We start from the raw sequence: 13,317 nt of genomic DNA on the forward strand, positions 1-13,317 counted from the left end.
AATATACTGGTAAACAAACTCTGAGGAGGACAGATGATGATGGTATTAAACATCTGCTAAAACTGAATCCTTCCAAGCTCCAAAAGGTAACGAAATAGGTTTTATTTTATTCTTCTGTAAGTGTAACTAACATCAGGAGTTTTATATATTACCATGACAGGTAGAGGTCTATCCTTGTTAAATATAGATCCGGGTCGCTAACGATCATGGTCTATGTAGTTAACAATGATTTGTTCTGCGGGATTGTGTTTATTCCTCTTGCTTTTTGACGGACACCTGTCCTTTTAATATTGTAACCCAACCACGACATCACGATATCGAGACACGTTTACCACCGCGATAGCGTGATATTTACAATATCGTTACATCCCTAGACATAATCTAAAAAAAATCACAATGTATGATTTTTTTAAACTATTTATTTGTATGATACAGCTGCAAATAAGTATTTGAGCACCTGAAAAAATCAGGTATATCAGAAAATGTTAAAGCAGCACTAGGTAACTTTTCAACCTTCATAATATATTTTTTAAGACTCTTGTGATGATAAATCGACTTACAATAGGTTGAATGACACGTCTGCCATAGCCTGATGGGGTCTGTATCGTTTTTAATCGTACTTTTAAACTTCGGGTTTCGGGTAGTAACCCGAGAAAAAGAAAAGAACTACAAAATTCGACTGCTTTACGGCATATACGTCACTTCCACCAACACACACACTTCCTTACATTCGGACGTGCGAGCCCAACTTTGTTCGTCGGATAATATAGTCATGTCCGAAGCAGCAGAGACAAATAAGAAAGAAAAGGTTTTGTTGGAGGAAAGCAATAAGAGGAAATGAAAAAATGATGGGATTAAAGGCAGGACGAGGATCAACATGTGACCAGCGTTTGCTCGTCGGCGTGAGCTGAAGGAGACGTGCCCGACCGATGCTGTCCTGCTTGTTACGGTGAGCTACCACTCAAACATTGAACTGAAGTATCATATAGATTCTGTAAAACGGTAACCAATAGACTACTATAATGACGCTGGCTTGTAAACGTGAGCATCGTGATTATTTGGCGTTTGAAAAAAATAAAACCCATGAAATTATATTCATATGACATGCTGAAACATATGCCACTGACTGTAACGTTACCTGGGATGAAGACATTTCACACGCGACGCCAGAAGGACTCCTCTTGCAGTTTTCAGGGGAACTGTTAGTGCTGCACCGATCCCGCGGGACGCTTTTATGAAGTTATTTGGCCCGCACCGCACCACTGTATATATTTTTACAACCCGCCGCGCACCCGCGACCATTAAATAGACATACGGGGTCCGCGGGTTATGAGACGACCGACGCATCACTAGTTCAGGGCTATCAGGGTGGTCATGTCAACAAATGCACGCGCGATGGCATCCCCTGTTGTAGGATGACAGCTTACGACAGTAGTTGAGGACATTATTTTTTCCTAACTGTAGGGGGACCCCGAGAGCAAAAGTAGCCAAGTGGGGCTTTAATATTTGGTACAGTAGATTCTCTATTGGGTTTAGGTCTGAAGACTGGCTAGGCCATGCCAGAACCATGATATGTTTCTTACAGAGCCACTCCTTGGTTATCCTGGCTGTGTCCTTCAGGTCATTGTCATGTTGGAAGACCCAGCCTCGACCCATCTTCAATGCTCTAACTGAGAGAAGGAGGTTGTTCCCCAAAATCTCGCAATACATGGCCCCGGTCATCCTCTCCTTAATACAGTGCAGTCGCCCTGTCCCATGTGCAGAAAAACACCCCCAAAGCATGATGCTACCACCCCCATGCTTCACAGTAGGGATGGTGTTCTTGGGATGGTATTAATCATTCTTCTTCCTCCAAACACGTTTAGTGGAATTATAACCAAAAAGTTATATTTTGGTCTCATCTGACCTCTGGATCATCCAAATGGTCATTGGCAAACTTAAGACGGGCCTGGATGTGTGCTGGTTTAAGCAAGGGAACTTTCCGCGCCATGCATGATTTCAAACCATGACGTCTTGGTTTATTACCAAGAGTAACCTAGAAAACTGTGGTCGGCTCTTTGGTCTTGGCCATGTTAGTAGTTGGATTCTTACTGATTGTATGGGGTGGACAGGTGTCTTTATGCAGCTAAAGACCTCAACTACAGGTGCATCTAATTTAGGATAATAAATGGAGTGGAGGTAGAAGTTTTAAAGGCAGACTAACAGGTCTTTGAGGGTCAGAATTCTAGCTGATAGAAAGGTGTTCAAATACTTATTTGCAGCTGTATCATACAAAAATATTGTGATTTCTGGATTTTTTTTGTTTTGATTATGTCTTTCACAGTGGGCATGCACCTATGATGACAATTTCAGACCCCTCCATGAGAACTTGCAAAATAGCAGGGTGTTCAAATACTTATTTTCCTCACTGTATATACACACTGATCAGGCATAACATTATGACTACCTTCCTTTGTCACCAAAACAGCCCTAACTCGTCAAGGCATGGACTCCACTAGACCCTGAAGGTGTTATATAGGCATTATACTGCTGAAAGAGGTAACAGCCACCAGAGAATACCATTTCCATGGTCTGCAATAATGCTTAGGTAGGTGGTAGATGTCAAAGTAACATCCACATGGAGGGTAGGACCCAAGGTTTCCCAGCAAAACATTGCCCAAAGCATCACACTGCCTCCACTGGTTTGCCTTCTTCCCATAGTGTATCCGGGTGCCATGTGTTGCCCAATGTTGTCACTTTTGGCATTTGACAGGGTTCAGCATTAGATCCCCGAGTAGTCTGCGGCTATTCAGCCCATACACAACAAACTAATATGCACTTTGTATTCTGACACCTTTCTGTCAGAACCAGCATTAACGTCTTAAAGGTCCCGTTCTTCACATATTTTTAAAGCTTTGATTATGTTTACAGTGTGCAATATAACATGAGTTCATGTTTCGCTGTAGGCTTTGAAAGGGAACTTCTGTTAAATAAAATATCTCGCATGGCATTGAACTTTGAGCTTTATAATTTTACAGGTATTTTCTATGCTCTAACAGCAACATGTCATACTAACTAAAGTTTGAAAGATGGAATCGCGAAGAACAGGACCTTTAAGAAATGTGAGCTACAGCAGCTCGTCTGTTTGATCGGAACACAAGCCTTCGCTCCCCACATGCATCAGTGGCCTTGGTCGCCCATGACCCTGTTGCCAGTTCACAACTGTTCCTTCCTTGGACCACTTTTTATAGATACTGACCACTACAGACCAGAAACACCCACAAGAGCTGAAGTATTGGAGAGGCCATCGTCTAGCCATCACAATTTGTCAAACTCGTTCAAATCATTAAACTTGCCCATTTTTCCTGCTTCTTCTTACACATCAACTTTGAGGTAAAAATGTTTGCTTGCTGCCTAATATATCCCATCCACTAACAGGTGCCGTGATGAAGAGATCATCAGTGTAATTCACTTCACTTGTCAGTGGTCATAATGTTACCTGATCGATGTATATTTACACACACACGCACACACACACACACACACACACACAGTAAATAAATGTGGGTGAATTGGTATTGATGTTATGAAGCAGTTACTTTACCTTGAGTATTTCTTTCTGATGCACAGGTCGACTGTTTACAAAAATGAATGTTTTATCAGGCGTATAGGAGCTGGTGGAATTTAAATCCGAGCCCGGTTTGGGAAGGAATCCATCAATGCCGATCTGTGCCAACAATAAGGCTTCTGTGAATATCAGTTTAAGCCATGAACACATAACAAAAGAATCATATATCCACATTTATTTCCAGGATGGAAATATGTATTTAAAGTGTTAGTTCACCCAAAAATGAAAATTATTTCATTAATTACTTACCCTCATGTCGTTCGACACCCGTAAGACCTTCGTTCATCTTCGGAACACAAATGAAGACATTTTTGTTGAAAGCTTATGGCTGAGAAAGGCTTCAGATAGGGCTCCATTGACATTCAGTACATTTCCACTGACCCACTCACAAGACCCATAAAAGGCACTAAAGACGTCGTTACAAAGTCCATCTCACTACAGTGGCTGTACAATAATTTTACAATGCGACGAAAAAAGTTCAAAATAATGTCTTTATCCACCAAGCTATTGACGTGAACTCGACGCATTTGTGAGAATATGACGCAGATCCGCCGTTCGAATACATGACTCGGTAGAGGAGGAGCGCCGCTATCGCGTGAGTTCGAGTCCGAGACCTAGACGGAAGACAATAACTTGGTGGATAAAGTCATTATTTTGTTTTGTTTTTTTATGTTTAGTTTTTTTACACAAAAACTATTTCTCGTCGCTTGGTAAAAGTATTGTACAGCCACTGTAGTGAGATGTACTTTATAACGACTTCTTAAGTGCCTTTTGATCTTGTGAGTGGGTCAGTATTCAAATATATTGAATGCCAATGAAGGCCTTTCTGAAGCCTTTCTCAGCCATCAGCTTTCAACAAAAATATCTTAATTTGTTTTCTGCAGATGAACGAAGGTGTTACGGGTGTCCAACGACATGAGGGTGATTAATGAGTAATTAGTGAAATCATTTTCATTTTTGGGTGAACTAACCCTTTAAGAAGCTACTGAGTAATAATCTTCCTCCATGTTAAATATAGTGTAGCTATTCTTTAATTTCCCTCTCTGCCACAAACCATACTCATTAATTGTCAGGGTACATTGAGGCTTTAATGAACTTTTTCCAAAACAAACAAAAATGACACACTGCTGGCCTTAAGCCCGCTTTGCAGTAACCAATTAAGACTTCACTGTGCTATCAGAACCCATTTGTCATTTCCAAACTATGGAGTGGGCAAGTTGCTAAAATGTGCAATGTTTCTATTGGCTCAAGGCAGAACCGGAGAAGTGGCGGGATGAGAAACGGCTCCAAATTAATCAGTGATCTAGGGCTAGATTGTGATGCTTGAGCTCACCATTTGGAATTAACAAGCACAGCAGTTGGCTGGCAAGAGGACATTTTAATTGGAGTCTCTGACAAACTTGATAATCAGGGTTATTGTGACTTTCACAATCAACACTTATGTTCTGTATACTTTGCCACATTTGTCAATTACTGTGGTGTAGGTGGCCCAGTCCTTTCTGTTTTGTGCACTGAATGGAGGTTATTATTCTGGACCTCGGAGGATCTCGGCCACAGCACAAAAACAGTCAACAAAAACAGTCAACTGCAAGTCCCCCTCTTACTCAAAAAAACTGTAACCATTCCAGCACTTTAAGAAAACTGGTCAAAAGCACTTTTGATTGCAATTCAAAATATATTGTATTGTAAAAAATATTGTATTGGATATTCCAGTCTCTACAATAATGTGGAACATAGTCTACAGGATTGAAGTGGATGGCCTTATGGGGCCTAGTCTCATAATCCATTTTGAGACCACATGACCAGCCAAATATTAATTGTTTTAACTCAGTAAGTCTCATTAAATCTCCAGCAAGACTAGGATCAAACCACTTAAATAATATGGATTCATTTTATGATGCCTTTATAAACTTTTTTGGATCTTCTTTGGAAGTATTGGTTACCTGAGAGGCTGTAACATATCTGTCTTATGGGTTTTGAACAACATGAGGGTGAGTAAATGCTAGGGGTGTAACATTATATCGTTAAACGATATATCACGATATAAAAATGCTATATGTATCGTTGATGGAAACAATATTATTTGCAATATAACAATATGACTTGTTTTATTCAAGGCTCAACTTGCTGTAGTAGGCCTACTTATAAGGTCTTATTCCATACACAAATGAAGATATTCTTTATGAAACCGGAGGGATTTCTGTTCCTCCATTTAAAGTCCATTATTCCTCTCAAACTTAAAAGATCCAAAAAAAGTTATAAAGGCATAGTAAAAATAACTAATTGAGTGTCTAATCCAAATCCAATAATACATTTTATTTGTAACGCACTTTATATTAAACAAAATCTCACCATGCTACACATTTAAAACAAACAATACAATTTAAACGGAAACATAATTAAGATTGACATAATTAAAAATAATTAAGAAGTAACAAATCAACCAAAACATCCCTCTTCTTTATGTTGGCTTAAAATATCAGGATACATATTGCATAGTGAGTTCAGTGATATCATGATATATATATATATATCGAATCGTTACATCTATCCATTTAACTTCAAAGTTTGGGGGTCTTTAAGAAATGTTTTTGAAATGTTTCCTCTTATGCTCACCAAGCCTGAATTTATTTGATAAAAAAATGCAATAAAAACAGCAATACTATAACATTTTACTATAACTGTTTTCTAGTGTAATACATTTTAAAATGTAATTTATTCCTGTGATGCAAAGCTGAATTTTCTGCAGTAATTACTCCAGTCTTCAGTATTACACGATCCTCCAGGAATAATTCTACTACATTAACTACATTAGAACTTGAAAAAAATGTGATTAATTTGTTAACATTTAAAAAATAACTGCTGTTGCATGTTGCACCCATGCCGCTTTTCCCCAGCAAAAAAGAAAAATGACTGATTGCACGCTAAATAAAACAAAAATTTTGCCCATTCTCACAATTTCTGAGATTATGCAAGCTTATAACAAGTAAAATGTCAAATGCATGACATTGTTTGCCACTGAGGTTTATGAAAAATCGATGGACCACTACAATCTGCAAATGGCTTGATGTGTAAAATTTGTGAGAGGTGGGGTGAATGGTTAGCAATAGTCTTGGCATGGGGCTTGACCTGATAAGTGTGCAGCTAATGACTGATTACTCCAACAGATCCTGCTCTCAAGGCCATAAATTAACTCCTGGTAAAACCCACCAATTCCTAGAATGCTAGGATGACTTACAGCTAACAAACAGTGAGCAAAGATGCATTCTCATCTGGCACATGGCTTTACAGAACATTGGCAAGACTCAGTGAAAACCATACTTGAGCGTAGCTGTATATGCAATGTGTTCTGTTATATGTTCAGCAGGAGAGGACAGAGCTGCCAAAATCAGCCGCGGGCCAAAGACTGAAGTGTGCCTACAAATAATTATTCCTACACAAATGCAAAACGCAAGCAGGGACTCTATACAAACCACAGTGCTCTACTAAAACACGTATTCTGTAAGAGGACACTTAGCATGAATAAATCACACATAAATGAGCCAGCAAATTTAGACAATGCTATCGTTGTGCATTCTTCATCAGCCACACATCAAAGTAGGACACCATGTGTGCACCAACAATAGCATCCTTTCCAACAGGGCAGCGATGAGATCAGGCCAAATGCCTGAATTAGAATCACCATGTCATGCATGTACTGTATGACCTATACAGTTCTGCGTAACAGGGAGATAATAATAGACCGAAAGGCAGATTCAGCGATAGGAGAGCCTTTAGCTGAAAGAAGGGGAGATAAGAGTGTGTTATTGCTGAGCAAGATAGAAAAGGTCAAATGGTTAATTTGAAGATAGGAAAAAACTGACCAGAAGAAAAGTACATGGGTCATTCCTGTTATGCAGTGTCTGTAACTTACAACTTTTAAATTAATATGCTTATGTTATGCATTTATTTAAATTGCTTTTAGAAATTAGCTCTCGGGTCCATTCTTTGTACCTCGCTTAATACATCTGAGATGATTTAAAAAGATGCTAGATCTTCTAATTGTGATAACTGATACTCAAAACCACGATCAGCAATGTAACGTTTGGCTGGCAGCAAGAAAGCAACGCAATGACATCCCATCCCACACCAGATTAAAAAGTTAACACATTTGTATAAAATACCTTTATAAGGAAACAGCCAAGTGACCAAAATGACATAAAAGTTATAATATATAAATGAAATGTACTGTTTTCTGCATAATTCCCATTCACAATTTCTAGTATTTGTACAGGCTTTACAATTTTATTTCAATGTTGTAATTAGCAATTAATTTAGTAAAACGTAAAAGATTTGTTTTATGTGGACTGACAGCATTAAAGTTTTACAGCACTTTTTACTAAGTTGTCTGCATCTCCTCTGCTGCATCAACCCACTCCCATAATAGCTGTCACCATTCAAATTAATGTACGGCATCATGAGTGTAAGACTTTATTAAAGTGATTAGATAATTATTCCCTCACAAATAATTCTCTCAATGAGTAAATCTCTCACTGTGTCAGTTTAACATTTAACAAATTAATTTTCAAAGTGCAAAAGAAGAGGAATCCTAATCTGATATAAATAAAGAGCTAAAGTTCAGTATGGGATTGATAGTTAGCTTACATGAGGGTTCATTTAAGTACATTTTTATTTGTATTATCACTTGTTAATATTATCATCATATATTTTTGTCATTTTATCCCAAAGGATGGGATGTTTTATGGCCCATTCACACCAAGAACCATAACTATAAAGATATCATAACGAACGATAACTATATTAGTGTCCACACCAACAAACAATATCGTTCTGTTTAAAGGTTTAGTTCACCCAAAAAATGTAATTTATGCCATTAATGACTCACCCTAATGTCGTTCTATACCCGTAAGACCTCCGTTCATTTTCAGAAGAAAGTTTAAGATATTTTATATATTTAGTCTGATTGCGTATGCACACTATACTGTCCATGTCCAGAAAGGTAAAACATCATCAAATTAGTCCATATTTGACATCAGTTAGTTAATTAGAATCTCTTGAAGCATCGAAAATACATTTTGGCCACAAAAAAAAAAAAATCACAAAAACTACGACTTTATTCGGCACTGTGTTCTCTTCCGTGTTTGTGTTCAATCCTCAAATAAAGATTCAAATGGTTATGAATCAGTATATTGATTCATGATTTGGATCGCCAATGTCATGTGATTTCAGCGGTTTGGCAGTCTGACTCATGACTGATTCATTAACCGTTTGAATCTTTATTTGAGGATTTTTGGACCAAAATGTATTTTCGATGCTTCAAGGGATTCTAATTAACCAACTGATGTCACATATGGACTACTTTGATGATGTTTTTATTCCCTTTCTGGACATGGACAGTATAGTGTGCATAAACTTTCATTGAGTGAAACAGAAAAGCTCTCGGACTAAATATGAAATATCTTAAACTTTGTTCCGAAGATGAACAGAGGTCTTACGGGTGTGGAACGACATTAGGGTGAGTCATTAATGAAATTGTTTTCATTTTTGTGTGAACTAACCCTTTAAGCACATGCTGCAGGTGTGTTGCCTGCTGCTTTAAATGCTTGAGGTCTTTAAAGCAGGATGGATTCTGATTGGGTGTCAATGTTTATATTGTTCATTAGCTGGGGGAAAAAAATCTTTCTGAAAGTGATTCCAACGATATTGTTTGCTTGAAATAATTTTGATTTAAAAAACAAAAAATGGGGAGACAACTTCCTGAAAATATCAGGAAATTATTATTATTATTTTTTTAAACAAATGTTAGAGGTATAGCACCCAAGTACGAATTATTTCGTATGAAAACGAAATAATATGATTTCAGTGGTTAAGATATTCTATCCAACATATTAATCATGGAATTTGTATGCATTAATGACCTTTTAAACAAAATGGAAAACTGATTACAATAAAGTAATAATATTATTAAAACATTACAAAATGTTAATATAACATGTTCTATGTTCCTAGGCGTTATGCACTCCAATGTATATGATAATTCAATACATTAATGATGGGAATGTACTTGCAAATATACTGCATAATATGAGCGACCCAGAAATGTTCAAGATTAGTCAAGCAGGATTAGTGTTGAGAAGCACTGCAGGCAGTGAGCAGGTTACACCTGCAGCACAGACTCTCCACTACTGCAGCAAACATTCAATCCTCCTATGTATCTTTCTGACTAAACTGGACTAAATCAAGCTCACACTTTTTACAATGCATAATACTATACATCCCACATCTTATTGCTTGAACAAGCGTTTGCTCGTTGCATTTGTGACAGTGCAGTAAATCCATGTCAGAGCAGTGGGATTGTGGCCTCTGGCCAACACAGGCAGATTATGTCCCTCTGAGGCCCTTTCACCAAGTACATTGCAGTCCCTGAAGGCTCCTTTAATTCACTGCTGCATTTGTCGCAAAGTTTGCCGCATTCGGTCCATAGGTTCACTGCTGACACTGTAACGTGATCCGCCACTGACCGCTGCGAGGTAAACGGTGCATGACAGCATATGGAAAGACACATAGCCTTTCAGGATGTGTAATTCTACAGCCTTTATGATTAAAATAACACAAATTTAGCAATCAAAATGTATAAGTGGCCCCGAAAAGTATTTACACACTTAAGTCAAACTGAAAATGTATGAAAATCGTTGCATTAGAAAACAAAATATCAACCCAAAGAGACATACATTTTAGAGAAGTAATAGCACAAATACACTTTTCAAACAAAAGAGATTGTAAGGTGAAAAAAATGTAACATTAGATTTATTTCTCAAAGTGAAAAATTTGTTAACATTAGTTAAATTCTAAAGCATTTATTAATCTCAGTTAATGGTAATTTAAACATTTACTAATACAGTATTGCATTTAAAAGTATGTTAATATTATTAAATAGGACTGAGCTAATGAACTAACAATTCATTATGAACTAACAATGTTGTACGCTTAAGTTTTTAAAGTGAACACTTAAGTCACTCTTAAAATGTAGAAAAGTTGCATAAGATAACAAAATATCAAACCAAGTGGCATCCATTTTAAAGAAATAACAGCACAAAATACACTTCAAGCTAAAACTAAATATTTGTTAGGATTAAAATGACTTAATATATTTCTTGGTCAAAGTAAAGACAAAACGAGTTTGGAGGCTTACTCGATGTTCATAGATGTTGCCTGTGTGAGCTCGAGGTGAATTGACTGTAATTTTAGGTGTGATATTTTGACAGATGCAATGACATTCAAACATTTTTATGTGTGATATTTGGAAAAGTGTCCTGTTACTCTTTGGGGCCACAGTATTTATATGTATAGACCAAACGGTAACTAGAAATTTGAATCCTACTGCGAAAAATTAAAAGGCTTTATGAAAGGTATAACCTGGGTGAGAATGCTGAGTCATTCATGCAAAAAGTCATCGCTGCGGAATGCACAACCAGGAAAAAGAGAAACAGCTCTCCAGGGAGAGGAAAGCCGTTCGGAATTAAGTTGTTACACGAGTCTTTGGGTTTAGCAACCTGACAGAAGTGCAGAGACGTTTAAAGTCAAGCTCAGAGAAAGACACAATAACTTTTATTCAAATAAACCCTGATTGTTTGAACCTAGAGGGACTTTCCTTTTTTTTATGAAAAACACAGACAGGTTTCCTATCGCAAATCGCCACGGCGGCTCCAGAGCTGGTGCATCTGTGGAACCCTACTGGCTCACTCTGGAAACGATAAATGTCCGTGTTTTCTCAGCGCTTCACTGACCTCTGGTTGCTCCTGGTGATGCTGGACGGGGAGCATGTTGGCTACGGAGGCCGCTCCGAGCACGGCCATGAGGGCAGTTCGGTGATCCGACACCCTGGATTTCTGCCAGACCACAGCCTGTAGCAACACAGTAAAACGGGTCAAGTTATTTTTCGGTCATCCTAAAATAAGACCACCTGTGGGATTGCATGCTCGCAAACAACCATTAGCCAGCAATCAAGTCTTCACAATAAACAATTATACTTTAGGGAATGTTTGGATATTACAAAATCAACTGCACGGGGAGCACTGCAGGCAACCGCACGGATAAATCTTAAACCGACTACTTTTCATTAAAAGACGCTTTATGTTATGAAGACTTGGCAGCATCGAGCAAACATGCTACTTGCACAAATGTCATTTCAACGTGCGGAGCGCAGTTACGCATATATTTTCACACCCGTGCGCTTGCCTGTCGTTGGCACTTCCACATGCAAGTATATATATCCAAGGTGTTGATTTCTGAAAGCATGCGGTCTGCAGCACACATCTCTGCTATGAAATATACAATTTGGTGACTGTAAAGAGATCAGACTAGTAAACAGCTTTTTGAGAAGTCATGAAACCCAATGCAGGGCGAAGTGCAAAGTTTGTGATACGAGATATGCCTGGAAGTGCTGATGGCATGAAATGAGTGCATGGCCCTCCCCCGATGATCTACAACCTGAATGATATGAATTTAATGAAAGGTACGTGTGGTCTCGCAGAGCAAGGCCAGATACGTACGCTATCATGAGGCCAGTCTGTTAGTGGGCACACAAAAACACTCTGAGAACTTATACCACTTAGCTTGTTACTTTAGGATCATGTGGCAGTGTGAGATTCGAAGGCTTAGTGGTTCATCCTGTGATTGAATTGCTAATTTTGGACAAGAAGCAAATGAAATGTCCACTTTCCTGCTTATTCTCTAATTGATGACACTCAAAACTGGTCTAAATGCTGGAAATGTCCACAATGTCACGATAACATGCATGGGTTATCGAATTTAGGGGCAACTTCAATATTTAAATATGAGGATAGAAACAATGCAATAAATACTATTATATTACAACTATACACCTATTTACTAGAATGTCATGCTACAATGCCTTATCTATGCTATGCTGATTAATATGAGGCTGTAAAACATAAGATTGAAGCTGCTGTGAGAAAGCAGAGTCAAAACAGTAGAGAAAAACCAAAGGAATAAACAAGTTACATAAGTTCTAATTAACGTTAGCAGAACACTATTAGCACAACTGATATCATGCCGTGTGATGGTTAAATGTCACTGAATGTGGGTAAAACCCTAGAGAGTAATACCGCAGTATTTGTTGATGTGTGAGGCCACCTTGTGGTCAAATATACACTACCATTTGAATGTTTGGGGCCAGCTAGAAATTAAGATTTATTAAACGGATCAAGAGTGACAGTAAAAACAGTGGTAATTGTAAGATTTTCAAATAAATGCTGTTCTGTTGAATCCTGAAGAAATATATCATGTTTCCAACCAAAATATTAAGCAGCACAACATTTTTCAACATTGATAATAAAAATGTTTACTGAGCTCCAAATCCGCATATTAGAATGATTTCTGAAGGATCATGTGACACTGAAGACTGGAGTAATGATATTGATAATTCAGCTTTGAATAGAAAAACATATTTAAAATTGTAATAATATTTCACAAAATTACAGTTTTTAGTGTATTTCTGATCATATAAATGAAATCTTAGTGAGACTTCTTTCAAAACATTTTACGGACCCCTAACTTTTTAAACGGTAGTTTATGTCTGTATATAACAACTCATACTAGATGATTGTGCAGTTATTAAAGTCCATGTTATCCAGCATTATTTGATAACGGTCCGTTAAAAATATTCCGTTTATTTACCCATTTTTAAT

General features: G+C 37.7%; 1 protein-coding gene across 3 annotated transcripts in view; it reads right to left on the bottom strand.

The window, feature by feature from the left end:
• Positions 1-13,317, bottom strand: part of pms1 (PMS1 homolog 1, mismatch repair system component) — a 42,408-nt gene that overhangs the window by 24,789 nt on the left and 4,302 nt on the right. For all 3 annotated transcript variants that reach the window (XM_067445104.1, XM_067445102.1, XM_067445103.1), the window contains exons 6-7: positions 11,395-11,511; positions 3,584-3,706 (exon numbers count right to left, since the gene is read on the bottom strand). In XM_067445104.1, coding sequence (XP_067301205.1) covers positions 3,584-3,706; positions 11,395-11,511 — 240 coding nt within the window. The remainder of the gene's footprint in view (positions 1-3,583; positions 3,707-11,394; positions 11,512-13,317) is intronic.

This window comes from Pseudorasbora parva, chromosome 5 (genome assembly GCF_024679245.1).
Source record: "Pseudorasbora parva isolate DD20220531a chromosome 5, ASM2467924v1, whole genome shotgun sequence".
Lineage (NCBI taxonomy): Eukaryota > Metazoa > Chordata > Actinopteri > Cypriniformes > Gobionidae > Pseudorasbora > Pseudorasbora parva.